We start from the raw sequence: 21,457 nt of genomic DNA on the forward strand, positions 1-21,457 counted from the left end.
TCTTAATCTTAATTGTTAATATATGTGCACTTCTTCTTCTGGGACATAATTTCTGTAGAATGTTCATTTTTATACAAGTCTGCAATACTTAACACAGTAAAACTGACTGTGACCTGTTACATAAGTAAGTTCATGATTATGTCTAATTAGGCTAAACTAAGATTATGTGAGACTTGTGAGTGTTGGGCCAAGATTCTGAGCTTGACAGCATCTATGTTGGGTGGAACTGTTGGCCCAATTGTGTCTCCATATGTGCTCAATTCTGTCACTGAAAGCTTAGTTTATCGAACAAAGTAAAACTGTAGAATGTTCATTTTTATACAAGTCTGCAATACTTAACACAGTAAAACTGACCGTGACCTGTTACATAAGTAAGTTCATGATTATGTCTAATTAGGCTAAACTAAGATTATGTGAGACTTGTGAGTGTTGGGCCAAGATTCTGAGCTTGACAGCATCTATGTTGGGTGGAACTGTTGGCCCAATTGTGTCTCCATATGTGCTCAATTCTGTCACTGAAAGCTTAGTTTATCGAACAAAGTAAAACTGTAGAATGTTCATTTTTATACAAGTCTGCAATACTTAACACAGTAAAACTGACCGTGACCTGTTACATAAGTAAGTTCATGATTATGTCTAATTAGGCTAAACTAAGATTATGTGAGACTTGTGAGTGTTGGGCCAAGATTCTGAGCTTGACAGCATCTATGTTGGGTGGAACTGTTGGCCCAATTGTGTCTCCATATGTGCTCAATTCTGTCACTGAAAGCTTAGTTTATCGAACAAAGTAAAACTGTAGAATGTTCATTTTTATACAAGTCTGTAATACTTAACACAGTAAAACTGACCGTGACCTGTTACATAAGTAAGTTCATGATTATGTCTAATTAGACTAAACTAAGATTATGTGAGACTTGTGAGTGTTGGGCCAAGATTCTAAGCTTGACAGCATCTATGTTGGGTGGAACTGTTGGCCCAATTGTGTCTCCATATGTGCTCAATTCTGTCACTGAAAGCTTAGTTTATCGAACAAAAAGAAAAAGAAGAAAAAAAAAAGAGGCATGCATCTAGTAGTTTCTTCAAATATCTAAGAACTTTGCGCAGTTGTTGTATAGCATAAGTGCATAACTGATATCTGGCCTAGTTCTGGTCAGATACATAATCTTCAAATTGATCAGAAACATTGAAAAATAAATGATGTAAAATAATGGGTTAATAAGATGCCATGTCCATCAACCTTAAAATCAAACAAAACTCTACATAGCATATTAGCATTGCTGCTAAAGATAGGCATTACATACTCAAATTCACCCTAAAAAAAAGAAATTGTGTTGATATTTACAAAAGACCAAAAAAGGTAAGAGTTCACATAACTTGCACATTGTTGTAAGTTTAACTAATTAACTCTAGTCGCATTATAACACTTAATTTCTTTTAGAGTTTTTCGTTCCAAGATGGAAAACCTCATAAGCAAAATCAAACTTTCAGAGTTACCAAAAACACTTGCTGCAGGAAGCCAAAAAAAATCTTGAAACAGGACCTCCACATCTGTAACAGAAGACATGTCTACACCTGCAACCCAAAATCGAAGAAAATTCAAGCTTAGAAGAAATTTCAGGATTTATAGATATTTGTAGTGTGTGGGTGATGCCTACCAATTCCTTCACAAAGTAATAGATGTATCGTAATGATTACCAATTCTAAAGTAGGGTGGTAATATGAGCCCAGCATGTTAGGCAGCCCGTCCCGCCAACGTTTTTAGGCGGACTTAGCTTAGATATGCTAGTCTGCTCTTTGGCGGGACGTCACCGAAATCATGTTTTTGGCAGGCCACCGTCCCGTTAAACAGCCTGTCCTGCCAACATTTTTAGGCAGCTCGGAAATGCTAGTGTGCTCTTTGGCAGTAGGGGTGTTCGCGGATTGGATTGGATCGGTTTTGAGGAGAAAAATCATCCGATCCGATCTCATCAGTTTTATGATTTTGTCATCCAATGAATTTTTTACTAAATTCAAATCCGAACCAATCCGATCCAATCTATAGCGGTTTGGATTGGATTGTTCGGTTTTTGTTTCACTTTTTTATACTTTGAAATTGTGTTGTATAAATTTTAAAAATATATAATATATGATAAATACAATGATACATAATTTATAATATTAATATAACATTCATAAATTATAACATAGTCAACATATTTTAAAATTATGATTATAATTGTTTACTTTGATGCATGTATATAGTAAACTTTGATGCATGTGTGATATAATCAATATATATACAATAAATATGTACTATGTGAGTGTAAATGGAATGATATATGTATAACTAAAAGTATACATATTTGTGAATGTTCGGTTTGAATTGGATTGGTTCGGTTTTGGAAATCAAATCCGAAATCCGATCCGATCCAATAAATAATTTCGGTTTTTTCAATTTTCAGTCCGTTCGGTTTTCGGTTTGATTGGATTTCAATTTTTTTGGGTCGGTTTTGTTTGGATTGGTTCGGTTATAAACACCCCTATTTGGCAGGACGTGATTGGAGTCATGTTGGCCAGTTCAACCCATCTCATTTATAGCGGACTACAAGCCGGGGAAGGTGGATTGGGCCGGCCAACCCATATTGCCACCCTTATAATCCAAAGACATAAATTGGTCTGCAAAATTCAACAATGCAACAAGAAATGAAAGCCTGACCTGCATTTAATGGTGTCGCAGCCACTTCTTCTCTCAACATATATTTTACAATTGGGGCACCTCCTCCACTTGTGATCCATAGCAAGCCTTATCAGCATCTCTTCCCTTCTCCTCTCATCTTTACTCAGTCTCTGATACTCATCGCACGTGACCCCCACGTGCCATGGCACTTTGCACTGCGCGCAGAACCTCCTCCGGCAAACAGGGCACTCCGATTCCATAATCACCACCGTCCCGTCGTTGATCAGCAAAGCAGAGCAGTTAGCGAAGGGGCAGTAGAACTTCTCCGACTCCGCGAACACCGCCTCGCTCGCCGCCTTCCCCCACCGGTCAAACACCTCTACCGGGAGAATAACACGGCAATCCTCCGCCTCCAACTGACCTGAACATCCTGGAACAGGACACTGAATGTTAACCACGTTCTCCTCAAGCTTGGACCGCACGTACATTGCTACACAGTCGGAGCAGTACGCGTGGGAGCACCCGGTGATGCCGAAAGACTCCCATGCTGTCTTGGTCTCCGTGCAGATTTCGCAGATGAACGGCGGCGCGTTGTTTGAACCCTCTCCTCTTTCAAAACTGCTGAGGACCTTAACGTCGCCGTTGCCGTCGCCGTCGTCGGTGGAAGAGGGAACAACGACCCTTTTGCTTGTTCGGAGAGTGAGAGGTATCCCTGTCTTGTTACTAGGAAGAAAGCAATCAATGCATGATGATAGGTTGATACCCATTATACCCCTACCCAATCAGAAGAGGGTTTTGGGTAGGGTTTGGGATTTTGGTGATTGATAAAGAAAAAGAAAATCAGTAAGTGTTTATTGATATGCAAACTTTTTGTAAACTTCCACCAATATAAGAAATATATAAATAGTAACAGATAAAAATATAAATTTGAATATATGATAACTATGTGATAGAGAGAATAAAATAATTACATAAAAATAAGTGAAAATAAGCTGAGAACGAAAATAAAAAGTGAATAAATTATAAATATAAGATGTGATAAATATTATAATAAAATATGTGGAGTGATAAAAATTAAATTAGGTAGAAATTGAGTTGTACTGGGAAATGTTGCAGCACAGTGCCACATTTGGCTTCGATTGCTTGTTATATATCCAAGTCTCTTGACTGCATTATCTCTATGTTTTTTAAATTAAACAAACAAAGTTACAAACCCTCGATATGATGTGTAATCATTACGTGCAGGTAAATTTTGCAGTGCCCTAAATTTTTTTTTTTTTTGTGATATCCTTATTAAGTAATTTAATATATTATTATCATGTTATTCAAGGTAACTATTATATTTTTAGATTTTACTTCACTTGTCAATTAACTTTATCTCATGAAATTTATTTTTTAATGAGTAATGGACACTGGTGGAAACAAATGATGGTAATGGAGATGCACGTAAAATGATTATGATTGATGGATGAACAAAGCTCAGAAAACACAACTCGCATATCTCATGTCGCTAAGAATAGAATATTGCATTACTATGATAGAACAAAATCAAAATTTTAATCGATACATGAGTCTTTACCATAACAAGCACCTAGTTGCAAATATTAGTAATGTTAGGTATGAATGGAGAACTTAGTAATGATTAATATACATTTTCATTTCTTTTCCACTTTTATATATATTTCTCTCTTTTTTATTGGCAATCAAAGCATCTAAAAGAATAATGTTTCATTCACACCTCTTTTGGAGGTGGAATGAGATGCAATGAAGAGAAAGATGAAGAAAAGGAAAAGTAAGAGAAAGAAAGTATGAGATGTGATAGATGATAAAATGAGAGAGATATAAATAAAAATATGTGAAAATGAAGTGTTTTGAAAATGTGGTGTGCATACGTCATTGTTGAATCTAAAATTATGTTTTCATCACACCATTCTTACACTTTTAAAGAGATATGGGAACAAAAGAGGGAGGAGTGAAATGACATGTGATAGTAATAACATAAGAGAGACAGAAAGAAAACGAAGTGAAAATGAATTGTAAGATGAATTGAAGTGTGAGTATAACATAATTCATAATAGATCATATATAACAAATTTACCTTTTCTATCTTTTCTTCCTATCTCTCTATTCATTAGGTGGGCATAAGAAAATTCGGGTATAGGAGAAGCTACTATGTCCGTTCAGATTGAAAAATCAATCATATAGTATATAAAACTGACACTTATTGAGTGGGTCATTTTCTCACAACATTAAAATCAATATATTCCAATTTTTGAAATTAATTAATATAATATAATATAATTTTTTAATTAGTGCTAATTTTAATTGGCAATCTAATATGATTTGAATAACTAACAATATAACTAATTATCTTATTTTAACAAGATTAATATTTAAGAATAGCTCCATTATCTTGATTTAATTTTTGAAATCCAAAAAACCAGTCAAATTCAAACTATTAATTTTATCAAGATATAAAAGTTAACTGACTAATGTTTAAGTTCGTTGATTTTGATTTCTAATTTTATTTTTTATCTAATACAAAAAATCCAAATTCTTCTTAATTTTTTTTATAAAAAGATAGTTATTGAATTGGTACATCAAAAATATAAATTACACCCTCCAGAGGTTAATTTCTGGACTTTCCCCTTGCCAACTCATATGTCTCACAACTCTTATTACTTTAGCTATCATTCAGGGGCAATTATTAGATATAATTACTTAGCTTAACTTTTTTTTTTCATTATTAAATATTTATGTGTTGTAGAGTTGTAGCCACTGCGAGGATGCAAGCTCCATGGGAGGCGGCAAGGTCATTCGCAATGAAGCAGGTAGTTGGGTTTTTGGTTTTTGTCACATACGACGGAGTCCCTTTATGTGCAAAAGCGCAACGACATTCACATCCACAGGCAGGTGCTGAAGAGATCATCAAGTTGTTACGCAGGAGCTGGCGAGTGGAACTGGTTTGGGTGCCGCGTGAGGGGAACTCGGTGATGGATTGGCTGGCTAAGCAAGGCTCCCATCTTCCATCCCCTGAATTTTGTGTGTTGGAGACCCCCCACCGGGTTTAGGGCACCTCCTTTTGAAGGATTCCCTGAGTAGCTCTTAGTCTTTTCATTTGTTTTGTCATTTTATTTTCCGATGTATAAAAAAAATAAAGAGAATTTAATTTAATGAACTTTAACTAACTTAATTTCAAATAAAATAAAGTAATAGAAATTAATTTGCTGTTAATTTAATTATAATAAATTATTTTGGATGCATCATTTTAGGTATGAACCATATACTTAAAACATATGAATCATTTACTATGATCATCATTTCTAAATGCACATTCATGTCAAATGTGTGTTTCAGGCAGCAAAAAGACTCCTTAGACGCTTCGTTGGTTAAGGACATCACTAAGATGATTGATTAAATGGACATTCATGATTGATAGCAGCCAAGTCATTTAGAAGAGTATGAGATTTTGTGGCAAATGGTGACTCGATTATTTTGTCTTAGGCTATACCAAGGAAGAAATAAAGATAAAAGAGTTTTCAATTTACCAACAATCGATGAAGTGGCTGCCTTCACAGTTGTGGCAAATGCGAACGAGATATTGATGAAGGACATTTCAGGTGAATTTATGAGATTGCACGAGACTCATATTTCTTTCACCCCGTTGCAACATCCTTTGTTGTTCCCTTATGGAGAAAACGGCTTTCAAGATGGCATCTCATATAGAGAACCTGTAATTGTGATTAAGACAAGATACGACTTAAAGTCAGCCTTAGATGAGTTGAATTTTTTTAATGACATGTTTACTTTATAATCTTGATCTAAATTGTTAATATTTATTTTTGGTTTTTCTAAATTGTTAATATATGTATTCATCTTCTTTGGGTACACAATTTATATAGAATGTCCATTCTTGTCGAAGCCCCCATTACTTTTTTTTGATAGGCCAAATTTCTCCTTCAAAGATTAATCTCTAGACCTTCTCTTCTCTTACTTATATGTTCCCAAAGATCTGCCCACTTAAACTACTCCCTCCGGTCCTATTTATAAGCATGAAAGAGAAGAAAAATCTTGGTCCTTTTTATAAGAACCAAATGAAAGTTTGAGCTATATTAATTATTTTTTTCCAATGATGCCCTTATTAATTCTAACTTGTAAAATGTGTCTCATTAATTATTCTCTCTCTTTCTCACTTTCCAACATTAATAACAAAGGGTAATTTTGGAAGTTTATTTTGATTCAAGACATATTTAATGCATTTTACCTAGTTTAACTACATTTCTTAAACTATGTGAATTTTTTTTTTGTTGCTTATAAATAGGACCGGAGGGAGTATCTTTCACGGACAAGTTCAACACATTAAAATTAATACAAATGTTGCTTTTCAGCAGATGAACCCGTGGGATTGAGGGTGGTGGTGCGTAATTTTTTGGGCAAGGTTGTTGCTTCTGCTTTTGAGAAACAACCGGAAACTATGTCGGCGGTGTTGGGTGAATCTCTAGTATTGTGTTGGGCCATTACTGTGCCATTGGAGTTTGCATTTCTGTAAATGCGTTTGCAGACACTTTTCACATAAGGTAAAACTTTCAAGTGGGTGACATGTAAATGCGTTTGCAGAAACTTTTCACATAAAGTAAAACTTTAAATTACGTTAATACTAATCCACCCCTCCTGGTTTAATCAACTTTTTTCGCAATGGGATCTAAGTTAAAACAACTACTCCATAACTAACCAGATAACTAAACCAAAATGAAAATAATTTATCACAATAATAAGTTCATGATCAAATCCAATTAGGCTAAACTAAGATGATGTGAGCTGGTCATCATGTTGGGCCAAGATTCTGAGCTTGACAGTATCTAAGTAGGGATGCACTGTTGGCCCAATTGTATCTCCATATCTGCTCAATTCCGGTCACTGAAAGCTTAGTTTTTCGACCAAAAACTAAAAGAAAAGCATATCAGAATCAGCAAGGCATCGATCTGATAGTTTCTTCCACCATCTGAGAACTTTGCAAAGTTGTTGTATACCATAAGTACATAAATGATATCTGGCCTAATTGTGGTCAGATACAATAATCTTCTAATGCTTACTGCAAATGTCTTCTCCAGGCAAAAAATATATTACATATCTGAAAAATAGAAAAATAAATGATGTAAAATGGGTTAATAAGATGTCATTTCTATCAACCTTAAAATCAAACAAACTCTAAATTGTTGTATTGCTGCTAAAGATAGGCATTACACACTCAAACTCGCCCAAAAAAATGGAAATTATGTTGGTATAACCTTTACATCATAATACACAACATAAAGTCAATAGGTGTGAGTTAGTACGAAAGAGTTCAGATAACTTGCATTCAGTTCTTGGTTTAACTCTACTAGCCGCAATTAGCAATTATAGCACTTATTAAAATTTATAGTGTGTTTCGTTCCGCGGTGGGAAACCTCATAATCAAAATCTAGATCCTAAAGTTACCTTGCTTTCAAGTGTAGCTAGCGATGACACTTGTTGCAGTGATGGCTGGGATTCTTGTTAGGAGCTCCACAGTTGTAACAGAAGGCATGTCCACACCTGCAACCCAAAATAGAAGAAAATTCAAACACATTGCAAATGTAACTGGAATTTGACAATAATCCACCAATTGCCCACCTCTCTCATACCAACCACCATATAATAATCAAATGTAGGAATTTCATGCTTCAAAGATATTTGTAGTGTGTGGTGATGGCTACAAACCCTTTACAAGATGATATATGTATTATAATAGTTGCTAGTTCCAAAGACACAAAAGTGGTGAGTAAGTGAAAACAAAACAGATTTCCAAGTCCATCAAGTTGTCTCCAAATAACAACAAACCAGTTTTGTCATGACATGTGACATGGATGAAGTAAATGGGAAAAATGAAGAATACAAAACAAACTCAAGCCAAGCCATGATTCTTCAGCACATGGAAACAAAGCCAACATGCTAGCATCCAAACCAAGCTCTAAATGCATGTTAATTTCTTAAATATAATAAAGAAAGAAGCATCACATTATCAATCAGAGAAACATATGCAAGTGCCCACCACAAAATTGACACCTAAACAGAGGCCAGTACCCAATCATGAGTCCTCATTCCTCAATCACAAGCTTCAACCACTATGCAATATGCAGAATCTATGTCATGTTTGGTTAGTCAAAATTGATCAGGGCATCAACCAAATTCAACAGAGCAAGAAGAAATGAAAGCTTAACCTGCATTTCATGTACATGCATCCTTCAGATTTTGCAACATAGAATTTGCAATGGGGGCACCTCTTCCACTTCTGATCCTTAGCAAGCTTCATCAACATCATATCTTCCTTCTCCCTCTCATCCTTCCCCAGCTTCTGAAACTCCTCGCACGTAACCCCATCATGCCACGGCACCTTACACTGCGCACAGAACATCCTCCTACAATTAGGACACTCCGATTCCATAACCTTCTCCGCCCCATCATCAATCAACAGCGTAGAGCAATCCTTGAACGGGCAGTAGAATTTCTCCGACACCGCAAACAACGCCTCGCACGTCGCCGTCCCCCACCGATCAAACACCTCCGGCGAGAGAATCGCGCGACAATCCTCCGCCTCAAGCAAACCTGAACATCCAGAAACAGGACACCGGATGTTGATCACGTTCTCCTCAAGCTTGGACCGCACGTAGGTGGCGACGCAATCGGAGCAGTACGCGTGGGAACAGCCGCTGATGGCGAACGAGTCCCTCACCGTCTTGGTGTCCGTGCAGATTTCGCAGGTGAACGGCGCGTCATTTGATGATTCGGCTTTCTCGGTGTGGCGTTTTTTGATTCGTTTGCCGAAAGGGGTGTTTGCGGGGATGAAATTGAGGATTCTGACGTCGTCGTCGTCGTCGTCTTCGGTGTCGGAGAGATCGATGACGGTGGTGGTGGGCGGCGTGCGGCGGGTGAAGGAGATGGAATCGACGTCGATGATTTCGATGGAAGGGGGAAGAACGGTTCTTCTTCTTCTTGTGGTTCTGGTTTGGGGATTCAGAGTCATGGGATTGGGATTAGGGTTTTGGAGATTTGGGAATTGGGGATTGGTGATTGATGATGATGATGAAGGTGGTGGTGGTTCAGTGAAAAGGGAGAAGGTGGGTGCTTCATATTCCATTGCTGCAGCACACTCTGCCACTGCGGTTTGGTTGCTGATTATGCACGTTTCTTGTACAAAAGTTCAAACCCGCTTAATAGTATTTTTTTGAATATCACTACTAGCATCAATTAAGGTAATTCTCTTTCAAAAAGAAAACTAAACAATTAAGGTGATTCAATGTTTGATTTCTATGTTTGTAACACAAAAAAAGGTTTAATTTCTTTTGTTATTTTTATTTTTTATTTTTTTGAAATTCAACTGCAAATATATTAAAAGCCAGTCGGCAACAGGTTCATTACATCAGCATCAATAAGCGGTGCGGCGGCTAAAGGGACCTCTTCCACCCATACCGTATCGGTATAAGCTTCCGAGTTCTTAGCCAAAAAATCCGCAACAGTATTGCCCGTACGGCGAACAAACATAACAGAAACTAAATCAAAAGCATGACTCAATAAACGACAATCATTAATAATGGAGCTCAAATACGACCGACCATCCTCCTTTGCATGCCAGTGGTTAAACAACTGCAGGCAATCTGTCTCCAGAGAAATCCGTCGGAAACCCAAATCAATAGCGAGCTGTAAGGACCACCGCATGGCCATTGCTTCAGCCAGAAGAGGAGTGGTAACATGAACTGGATAGGAGCACGCGGAGGCCATCACCTCACCTCTGTGATTACGAACCACCATACCCAAACCGGCTGCTCCCCCATCAACGAATGAAGCATCAAAATTGCACTTATAAGTTCCACGAGCAGGTCCACGCCAAGCCACATTTCTCTCTATCGTAGCTGGAGCTGATGCACCAACACGCACCTCCGCCTGCACACTAGCTACTCGCCGGAGGATGAGCTCCGTTGAAGAAGGTCGTTGCCGGAACTGGTGGTGATTGCGGGCCTCCCACATCATGTATATAGTTGTCTGGACTAGAGCCATCGCTTCACTATCATGAAGCTCATGAGTGTGTCTCCAAAAATCTGCAAATGTGAGAAAATTATCAACGCGGAGAGACAGAGGGGATGCAAACCAGACCTGACGAGCCGCTGGACAATGCAGGAAAAGGTGCTCCTCTGTCTCATTCTCTTCAGCACATATATTACAGCCTAGGTCGACATCGACATGGCGCCGAAACAGCTTCGCCCTCAAAGGAAGATAACCAGAAACCGCTCGCCAACTCACTTCCTTGCATCGTGGTAAGGCCGTGGATGCCCAGAAGCCTTTCCAGAACGTCGCTGTGAACAAGACAGATGAGGAAGATGAAGGAGCTGCACGAGACGCTTGGTTCATTAGGAAGTTGTAACCTGCCTTGGAAGTGTATTGACCCCTCGAATCTGTGGGCCAAAACAGCACATCCGGGCCACCATTTATGCTCAAAGGGATTGAAATAATTTCCTCAGTTGTGCTTGGACTGAAAACATATTCTATCAAGTCTCTCTTCCAGCTGTGTTGCTCGTGGTTAATTAAATTGGCCACCTTAGATAGAGCTAGTGCTACAGCAAGGTCTTGCCTATAGATAGGGGAGGACCCACTAGGCAACCATTTATCAGTCCATAGATTTACTTGGGTTCCATCCCCAATCCTCCACATACCCCCACTATCAAAAATCCAACTGGTTTTCATGATACTAGACCATGCATAGCTAGGGCGAAACCCCTTTTTAGCCAACCTCAAATCACAGTTATTAAAATATACCGCCTTGAAAATACGCGCCAAAAGGCTCTCTGGTTTCGTATAAATACGCCACCAATTTTTTGCCACCAAAGCCAAATTGAAAGATTTAAAGTCTCTAAATCCCAAGCCACCATCTGTTTTATTCTTGCATAGGGTCTCCCATTTAGTCCAATGTAGACCTTGTCTAGACGGATCTCTGCCCCAGAAAAATTTTGAGACCATGCGGTCAATATCTGCACATAAACCATCAGGTAAAATAAAGCAAGACATGACATAAGAAGGTATCGCTTGCACTACGGATTTAATCAAAACTTCCCTCCCTGCTCGTGATAAAAATTTCTCTTTCCATCCTTTAAGCTTTTTCCAAACTCTATCCTTGACAAAATGAAAGATTCGGGATTTAGACTTACCAATGATGGTCGGTAATCCCAAATACTTGTCATAGCTTTCCACCGCCTTTACATTCAACAGCTGCTTAAGCTCATGAAAACAATTATCAGGTACATTTCGGCTTACAGAAAGCATAGATTTGTCAAGGTTAATCATCTGGCCAGAAGCTATCTCATAGATGGTGAGGATTTTTTTCAGGCACAGGGCCTCCTCAACTCTTGCTCGAGCAAACAAGACACTGTCATCTGCAAAAAGCAAATGAGAAATGGCAGGAGCATGCCTACTAATTTTAAGGCCAGTGAGGTCAGATGAAAGAATAGATTTTTCAATTAGAGCCGAGAAAACTTCCCCACACAGGATAAATAAATAAGGAGATAGAGGGTCCCCTTGTCTAAGTCCCCTGTGTGGCTCAAACCTAGGCTGAGGGTTTCCGTTTAACATGATAGAAAAAGACACTGATGTCACACAGTTCATAATAAGACTTACCCAGCTCGCAGGAAAACCCATCTGTTTTAAAACTGACTCAAGAAAAGACCATTCAATACGGTCATACGCTTTGGACATGTCCAATTTTAGCGCCATAGTGCCATTGCGGCCAGTAACTTTCTTCTTCATATAGTGAAAACATTCATAGGCAATCAACGCATTATCAGTTATTAAACGCCCTGGGACAAACGCACTCTGATTTTCACTAATAAGATCCGGCAGAATCAATTTTAGCCTATTTGCAATTGTCTTAGTGACAATCTTAAAAATAACATTGCATAAACTAATAGGTCTATATTGGTTCGCATGCTCAGCCTTTTTAGTCTTAGGGATAAGAACCAACAAAGTATGGTTAATAATACCTGGTGATAGACCACCACTCAAAATTTGAAGACAAAACTCTGACACCTCCTCCCCTATAACAGTCCAGAATTTCTGATAAAAAAGTGCAGGAAGACCATCAATGCCTGGCGCTTTTGTTGGGTGCATCTGGAATAGCGCCTCCTCTACCTCCTCCTTACTGAAAGGCTCACTGAGAATGGTCAAGTGAGCTGTAGAAAGCCGGCCTGCAACCAAAGAAGTTACCTCCTCCACCCCCGAAGGATGTGAAGTGGCAAAAAGGTTAGTAAAATAGTCCATAAGGACCCTAGAAATATCCTTATCCTCTTCAAATTTCCTTCCTCGGTCATCTCTGAGTTGTTCAATCATATTCCTCTTACACCTTTGGGACGCTTTCTGATGGAAAAATTTTGAGTTTTTGTCCCCATGTTTCAGCCATGTGGCTCTTGACCTCTGACCCCACCAGATCTCCTCCTGCTCCAACAAGTTGTCTAACTCTTTTGATGCCTCACTAGTTGCCAACCTCACTTGCTCGGTTTGGATTTTCCCCTGAAGGTTTTGCAACAAGGCTTGCTGATCAGCTATTTTCCTGGGTAGGTTTCCAAACTTGGATCTGCTCCAACCATTAAGAGCACTACTTACAGCTGCAATTCTGGCAAGAAAATTTGTTTCCCCAGTGCACCATGATTCAGTTACAACCTCTGCACACTCTTCTCCCTCCTGAAGCCATAACTCTTCAAATCGGAACATACGCGTTCGTTTGAGTTCTTTTCGCCCTCTACTGGTACCACACGTTAATAAGATGGGGCTATGGTCGGACTGGTGCCGCTGGAAATGCACAATAGATGTGACTGGCCAGAGTGCAGTCCATTCATCATTAACCAAAGCTAAATCAAGCCTCTCTTCAATAGTTCCCGGAACGGTTCGATTATTAGACCAAGTGAACCGCTTCCTTGAGAATTCCACCTCAAACAAGCCACAGTCTCTACACATCTGATTAACCCACTGAATATGTCCCAAGTCGGGAGGGTCCCCACCCAATTTATCAAAGGGGGAGAGGATATCATTAAAGTCTCCGATCACCACACATGCCCTCGGGTCCTGGGGCACCAAATTTTTTATAAGGTTCCATGTCTCTATTTTCCTACCCTCCTCCGGATAACCATAAAGGCCAACCATTGTCATAGGGATTGCCTCATCAGGGTGCAAAATAGTGCACAAAATATGGTGCAATGATGCATTAATAATTTCCAATTGAAGATCACTGCGCCACCATAGGCATAAGCCACCTGCTCTAGAATTCCCTCGCCCTGCACAATGGACAGGAAAAATGTTAGGTAAACCACAAATACCTCTATGTTGAAGAGCCTCTGATGTATACAACTTAGTCTCCATAAGGAACACCACGTCGGGATCTTTTGAGTGGATGAGTTTTTTCAAAACCCGTACTATCTGTAGGTTCCCAAGCCCACGACAGTTCCACGATAGGATCTTCATTGAGGTGAGCGGGACTGCTCAACCGCAGTCTCCGCCATTCCCAATCCATCATCAGTGTTTTTCTTCTTTAGGGGGGGTGAGAACCCCGTGCTCAATGGCCCAAGTATGGAAGATGACACACTCGACCTCTTCATTGGAGGGATATCATGCTTGGTTCCCCCTCCTGCTCCACCTCCCTCACGGATCACCACACCTCTTGCTTTATAGCTTTTGTCCCGTGCTCCTACTTTATTCCCTAGTCCAGGTGACGTGAATGAGAAATCCACCTGCTTGCCTTCACGGGAGTGCATCTCCTTGTTCATGTTTTGAGTCTCAGAACCTGTCCCCACGGTGCTTGATCCTTTGGAGAATTTCTCCACAGCACCCGCAACGAACTTTCCCACCTTGGGGGTATTGGTGCCATGAACACGTGAGCCTGTACCTACCTCCTCCTTGTCTGCAATTTCAGCACCAGTAATAGCATATGTGGGAGCCTCAGAGTCAACCTTCTCTTGTTGTTCCTCCTCTCCATCATAGAGTGCTTCCTCGCTTCTTCCACCGTGGCGTCGATCACCCTCACCTTCAGCTCTTAGCCAGTTTCCAAATCTGTTTGGTCTTCCGTCCTCTTGAATCTCACAGTCCTTGAGGACGTGATCCAGTTTGCCACATCGATAGCAGAAATTAATCAGTTTTTCATACTTGAAAGCCACCTTTGTGGAAGGTTTTCCTTTTGCCGTAATCAACTGCCCACGGCGGAGAGGGCCATCAATATTAATCCAAGCACGGATACGCAAGCACATACCATATCTATTGGTCTCGTACCTGTCCCAGTCCAGGAAACCGCCAAATGATTCACCAAGGGAGCGTGCCATTTTCTCTATGCGGAGAGTATACGGCAGTCCATGCACTTGGACCCGTAAGGGGACCCTCGTGATGGGGATGGAGTCTGGATTCATAGTGATATCAAAGGTGTTCAGGGCAATAAGTTGCCGACTGAAAAACCATGGTCCACCTTTGAGGACAAGGTCTCTATCTTTTGATGATCCAAACTTAATGGAAAACAGGTTTACTCCCACGTTGCAGATTTCCAAACAGTTACGGGACTCCCAGTACCTCCGCATAACACTGCGAAACACGCGCGGTTCCACCTTTGTTGCCGTCAGTACACGTCCTAGTAGCCAAACGTCCACCCCCAGGTTGGGGTCAACTTCTATCTCCCCAACGTCAAGGGCCTCATTCTCAGCGCCTTCAAGTTCAAAGTCTGGGATCATCTCCTCAAGGGCCATGTCGGCCATCGTTACTGGAACAAGGTGGGATGCAAAAATTGCAGGTCCAGGAAGACGTCACTGTTGCAAAAATAGCAACCTCGCTGCAGAGTTTCCTGGATACCTTCGACAAACACGAAAGCAGTTAGGGCAAAACGGAAGCGCCACTCGTGAATCGGCACGTGGGATGGCTGTGAGTGGTCTAACGCTGGTGTGGGGGAGAGCGGCACAGCTTTCTAGGTTTTTGGATCAAAACCCTAGCAGACCTCATGATCAAAACCCTCTTATCCTACTGGTGACTGTCCCCTTTTTTAATAATGAATTTCCAATCCAATGGGAGAAGTTGGTTGAGCATGGTTTGGACTCCGTCGAGGATTGGGGTAATGAAGGTGAACATTGATGGCAGCTTTGTTGATGACAACATGGGAATGGGGTTTGGGTGTTTATGTCGGGATGGAACTGGTAGTTGGTCGTTTGGGGTCGTAGGGCATGAGAGTGGTGGAAACCGATTTGTAGTAGAGGCCCTAGCTCTCCGTCGCGGACTCTATTATGCTTGAATCATGGCTTTCGGTGTTTAGAGGTTGGATTAGATTGTACATATTTGGTAGCTGCGATGGAAGTTGAGAACTCAAATAAGTTTGACAGTAATCTCAAGGAGACAAAATCTTGGATGCGGCGTGATTGGCAGGTGGTTTTATGTTGGATCCCGCGAGATTGTAACAAAGCTGCAGATTGGCTGGCCCGGGAAGGGAAGAGATTCACGCATTCTGGTGCTACTCTGATCCAGATGCCTCCTATTGAGCTGAAAACTCTCATGTTGAAAGATATCATGCTTCTTCCTTAGTTGTTTTGCTCTGTGTTTAATTTTCCAATGTATAAAAAACAATCAATTACACTCTCACACGACTCAATTTGTAAGGACAGACCAGTTCTCACCGGAAAGTTCTGAGTTCAATTTCCGCTACTGATATAAAAAAATGTGTTGATGAGTATGTGTAAGTACCTCTATAAGCGACCAAAGTTCCAAAGATATGTCACGTTTTTATCATTTATAAGATAATTTTTTTGCAAGAGACCAAAATACAAAAAATGGAATTTTTTACAAGGAATAAAATAAAACTAAGTAAATTTATAAGGATCAAAATCTTATTTGATCATTTAAAAAATTACTTTTTTGCACTTCAGAAAATAATAAGCCTTTAAAAACAACTATTGTCCTTTTTACAAAAACTGGAATTTGATTTTTGGTCAATGGATTTGTAATGATATAAGATAAAGCCACGTACAATTAAAAAGGTCTCAGCCCACCTTGATCTTACACTGCTAAAAAGATTAACAAAGCTAAAAAAATGGAACTGGAGTTATTAGTCAGGCCAGCGTAGCCACTTATACTGAATGAGTCCATTACGACAACCCACAGCAAATTGGGCTTCAAACTTTCACACCTGGCCCATACAGATACATCAATCGGGAGTGAATCACCATTTTGGTCCCTGAGATTGTAAGCGTCGGTCATATTAGTCCCTGGATTTCATTAATGGTGAAAAAAATCCCTGAGTTTGTCTCCGTCGGTCATAGTAGTCCCTAACCACGTTGGGCCGTTAGTCCCTGGGACGGAAAAGTAACATGTCACTTTAATTGACACCTTGGCTTGCCCCCGTGTCGTGCCACGTGTCATAAGTTACTTTCCCCCCAAAAATCTTTATTTCACAATGGTCCCTGATGACCTGGCACCTCCCCATTGGACCAATATGTGGGCAAATTAGTCCCTACCAACCTATGATCATAATACGTTGGAGACTAGAGAGAGCGAGTGTCAGACCATCTTCTTCTTCCTTACCCATTGCAGAGAGAAAAGCTTCAACCTTTGAGAGGATTAGGTTGAAAAACACTGGTTCCCGAGTGGCGGTGAAGTTGGGTGTGTTCATTGTTGTTGTCTGGTGAAGGACGACGGCCGACGGTGACGAGTTCCACGGTGTGTCTTCATCGTTCTTCACGACGTAAAGGTAGGTTTTTGCTTTAAGTTTCATTGTTATTTTCGTCTTCTATTTCTTGGTTTTGTATGTGTTAGTGTTCGAATTGATGTTAGGTTGGTGTTTGTGTAGTGAGATTTTGGGTTTGGTTATTGGATTTTATTTGGGGTTGGGGTTTATGATGATACATGCTATTTGGGGTTGGGGTTTCATGATATTACTTATAACTTTGTGTGTCATGCAATGCAGATGATTAATCGCAGGATGACTCTGATTTTGTACCATGGTGGAAATCTAGTGACAAATGCTGAGCCTGATGGTGTTGGTGTGTTGTATGATGGAGGTGAAATGTGTGTGTGGGAAGACATTGATGTGGATACATTCAATGTATTTACACTGGAAGCATTAGCCAAAGAACACTACTACCACACCTTTAGCAAAATATGGTTTCGGAATCATGGAGCTGAAGAAGGGATAATGGATCTCATTAAGGTTGAAGGGGATGATTCTATAAGAGACATGTTCATAGTTGCTAGGAAGAACAACTGGGAGATAGAAGTCTACTTTGAGCATATTATGAATCATGAGCCATTTATTGTGCATGGACCTCCTGATCCAGTGGTGCCTAGTGAAGATGATGATGATGTAGAGATCATACCAAATGCTGAAAATGTTGTAGAACCAGAGGGAAGCAAAGTAGCTGATATTGCAAGCAGAGTTCCTGATCCAGTTGTGGCTAGTGATGATGATGATGATGTGGAGATCATACCAAATGCTGAAAGTGATCAAAGCATGCATGTGGATAGTAATGAAGACAATGAGGACAATGTTGAGCTGATGATGAGTGAACAAATGTTGGCTGATATAGATGCATGTGTTGACAGATTTATGGAAAGGGATGATATTGCTAATGGGAAGGGGAAGAAGGGAAGCACAGAGGAGAAGGGGAAGAAGGCAAGCAGAGATGAAAAGGGGAAGAAGCCAAGCAAGGGGAAGAAGTCAGTCACAAAGGAGAAAGACATGAAGGGGAAGAAACCAATGGTGGGAAAGAAAAGGTGTAATTCAGAGACTGATACCAATGAAACACAATCCTATTATGGAAGTGGTTCTGAGAGTTCTGATGATGAAGACAGTGCATATGAGCCAACATTGGTTTCTGAGCAGGAGTGGTCATGTGAAGAACATAGTGAGAATTACCATAGTGAAGAGCTAAACAGCCCTGTCAGTACTGATGATGAAGGCAACTCAAGAAGAAAGGGAGTTTTCCCTCAATTCAAAGAAGGTTCAGGCTTTGGGCAAGTTCACTTGGAGCTTGGAATGGAATTTGCTGATCTGGGCATATTTAAACAAGCTGTGAGAGACTACACCATACAAGCAGGGAGACAAATGAGGTGGTTGAAAAGTGATAGTGTAAGGTGCAGGGCTGGATGCAGGGTAGAAAAGTGTCCTTGGGTGATATTCTGTGCATGGAGCAATGCAACAAAAAGCTTCCAAATTAAAACTTTTGATGACATACACACTTGCTGCAGAGGCTTCAAAAACAAGCAAGCAAATACAAGGTGGGTGGCTGGAAAGCTTGTGGACAGAATTAGAACACAACCAAACCTTACTCACTCTGAGGCATTTGATGTAATGAAGATTGAATATGGAGTTGTTTTGGATGACACCAAAATCTTCAGAGCAATGAAGCAGGCAAGGAAGACTGTGGAAGGAAGTGAAGCATAGCAGTATGGTAGGTTATGGGACTACTGCCATGAACTAATGAGGAGCAACCCCGGTTCCACAGTGAAGATGGATTTCATTCCAATCACTGATTCTCCACCCCAATTCCAAAGGATCTACATTTGCCTGGATGCATGTAAGAGGGGCTTCAGAGCTGGATGTAGACCTGTAATTGGGCTTGATGAATGCTTCTTGAAGGGATATTTTGGAGGCCAGCTCCTGTCAGCTGTTGCACAGAATGCAAACAACCAAATTTATGTGGTAGCTTATGCAGTGGTTGATGTTGAGAATAAAGACAACTGGAAGTGGTTCCTTGAGCTTTTGCATGGGGATTTGGGGGATTATAGGCAACATGTCTGGCATTTCATGTCTGATATGCAAAAGGTAAATTTAAGTCAATTATTTTTTCTATTTGCTCGAAAAGATGAGGGACTAATATGCCCTTTATATGAATAGTTTAGGGTCTAACATTGAATCTTATATTATTGTCACAAGGCTTGATTCCAGCACTGCAAGAGGTCATGTCTGGTGCTCAACACGGGTACTGTGTAATGCATCTTTGGAGAAATTTTACAAAGCAATGGAAGGATAAGGAGTTAAAAAATGTTGTGTGGGCGTGTTCAAGAGCTACCACTGTTGTGGAATTCAATAAGAAGATGGATATGGTGAAGAGGAAGAACCCGGCTGCCTGGACTTATCTGAATAAGTGGCCAAAAAATTCATGGACCAAGGCTTATTTCACTGAGTTCACTAAATGTGACAACATCTGCAACAATGCATGTGAAGTGTTCAATGCCAAGATTCTGAGGTATAGAGGGAAGCCAATACTGACACTACTAGAGGAGGTGAGGTGCTATATTATGAGGACTATTGCAAACAACAAGATGAAGCTGAATGGACATTTGGGTACTCTACCACCAATGCAACAAAGGAGGCTTGACATTGAGAAAGAAGAGAGTAGGAAGTGGAGTACAACATGGACAACTGATGGTGAAAAATATGAGGTAGCTATTTGGGATACTAGAGTTGGTGTGGATTTATTGGCCCAGACATGTACTTGTAGATTCTGGAAATTGAGTGGCATGCCATGTAAGCATGCATGTGCAGCTATTGGTTGGAAGAATATGAGGCCAGAGGACCATTGCCATGCTTGGTTGACAATGGGAGCTTACAGAAGCACCTATGAGTTTGCAATTCAGCCAACAAATGGTCCCAATTACTGGGAAGAAACTCCTTATCTGAGGCCAATCCCACCTAAGCTGAAGAGAAAAGCAGGGAGACCAAAGAAGAATAGGAGAAGAGATAGCACTGAGGTAGCTCCAAGTGGGACAGCACCTAGTGGGGCAACAAGATCTGCTCAAGCTGGGAATGCTCAGGCAGGTGGGAGAAGGACTAGGATTAGGAGAGCTTTTGGTGAAATTAGATGTTCAAGGTGTGGGTTATATGGTCATAACACCAGAACTTGTCATCATCAGGGTGTTGCACTGATGCCTAGGAATTGGGTTCCACCACACCCTGAGGAAAATGAAGGCAATGATCAAGGTCACCAAACTGAGATTGACCTCTCACAAATTGCTCCAAATGAAGAAACACTGTCTCAGCCTATAGCACAGGTATAATCATGCATATTATACTCTCACAAACTGCATATTATACTCATGCATATTATATCTTGTTTGTAGGCACCTAATTCCCAAGCCCAAGTTCCAAACAATCAAACTAGGCCACCAAGGAAGCCTAGGCAGCCTAGGGCTTCTGTGCATGTGGCTGGGCCTCTTGTGCATATGGCTGGGCCTTCTGTGCATGTGGCTGGGCCTTCTTTGCATGTACCTGGGCCTTCTGTACCTCAGCCTGGGCCTTTTGTGCCTCAGCCTGGGCCTCATGTGCCTCAGCCTGGGCCTCTTGTTCAGATTGGTGGACCTTTTGTTCAGGCTGGGGTCAGGGCACCTCCAATTAGAGCCTCTGCATTCAGGGCCCCTCGTTTTGCAAACAGGCCAATGGTCAGCCCCAGCTCCCCTTGCAGTCCAACCAGGTTTGCAGATCACGAGTTCATCCCCAACTGGACCAGTATCAAATGAGCCTCGTATCCCTACAATGACCTTCATACCAACTCCTAGGACAAGGCCAATGCAAGGTGATCAGAACAAGTGAAGAATTGCAGCATGGAAAGCTTTTTTTTGATATCCCTATCCATAGTATGATGGGATTGTAACTTTTCTGGAATAGTGGTGCTTTAAATTGTTGATGGGAACATAAATTATGTCCTTTTATTTACTATCCAGTAGGTAACTTAATTAGACATATGATGTATTTTGATGAGATATGATATCTTTGATGATCTC

The 21,457-nt window shown here is 40.6% G+C and overlaps 3 protein-coding genes across 3 annotated transcripts; all 3 read right to left on the reverse strand.

Moving 5' to 3' along the window:
• Positions 1 to 2,596: 2,596 nt before the first annotated feature.
• Positions 2,597 to 3,423, reverse strand: LOC130725540 (E3 ubiquitin-protein ligase RSL1-like). The gene has a single exon (XM_057576760.1). It carries the CDS (start codon positions 3,421 to 3,423, stop codon positions 2,665 to 2,667), a length of 759 nt encoding a protein of 252 aa, XP_057432743.1. The 3' UTR covers positions 2,597 to 2,664.
• Positions 3,424 to 7,363: 3,940 nt separating this feature from the next.
• Positions 7,364 to 9,870, reverse strand: LOC130726306 (E3 ubiquitin-protein ligase RSL1-like). Its single transcript, XM_057577546.1, has 3 exons — positions 8,896 to 9,870; positions 8,135 to 8,230; positions 7,364 to 7,787 (listed from the first exon to the last, which is right to left on the reverse strand). The coding sequence occupies exons 1-2, from the start codon at positions 9,810 to 9,812 to the stop codon at positions 8,152 to 8,154; spliced, it is 996 nt and encodes a 331-aa protein (XP_057433529.1). The 5' UTR covers positions 9,813 to 9,870; the 3' UTR covers positions 7,364 to 7,787; positions 8,135 to 8,151.
• Positions 9,871 to 10,063: 193 nt separating this feature from the next.
• LOC130725541 (uncharacterized) lies at positions 10,064 to 10,729 on the reverse strand. The gene has a single exon (XM_057576761.1). The coding sequence runs from the start codon at positions 10,727 to 10,729 to the stop codon at positions 10,064 to 10,066; it is 666 nt and encodes a 221-aa protein (XP_057432744.1).
• Between the last annotated feature and the right edge of the window lie 10,728 nt (positions 10,730 to 21,457).

This window comes from Lotus japonicus, chromosome 6 (assembly GCF_012489685.1).
Source record: "Lotus japonicus ecotype B-129 chromosome 6, LjGifu_v1.2".
Taxonomy (NCBI): Eukaryota; Viridiplantae; Streptophyta; class Magnoliopsida; order Fabales; family Fabaceae; genus Lotus; species Lotus japonicus.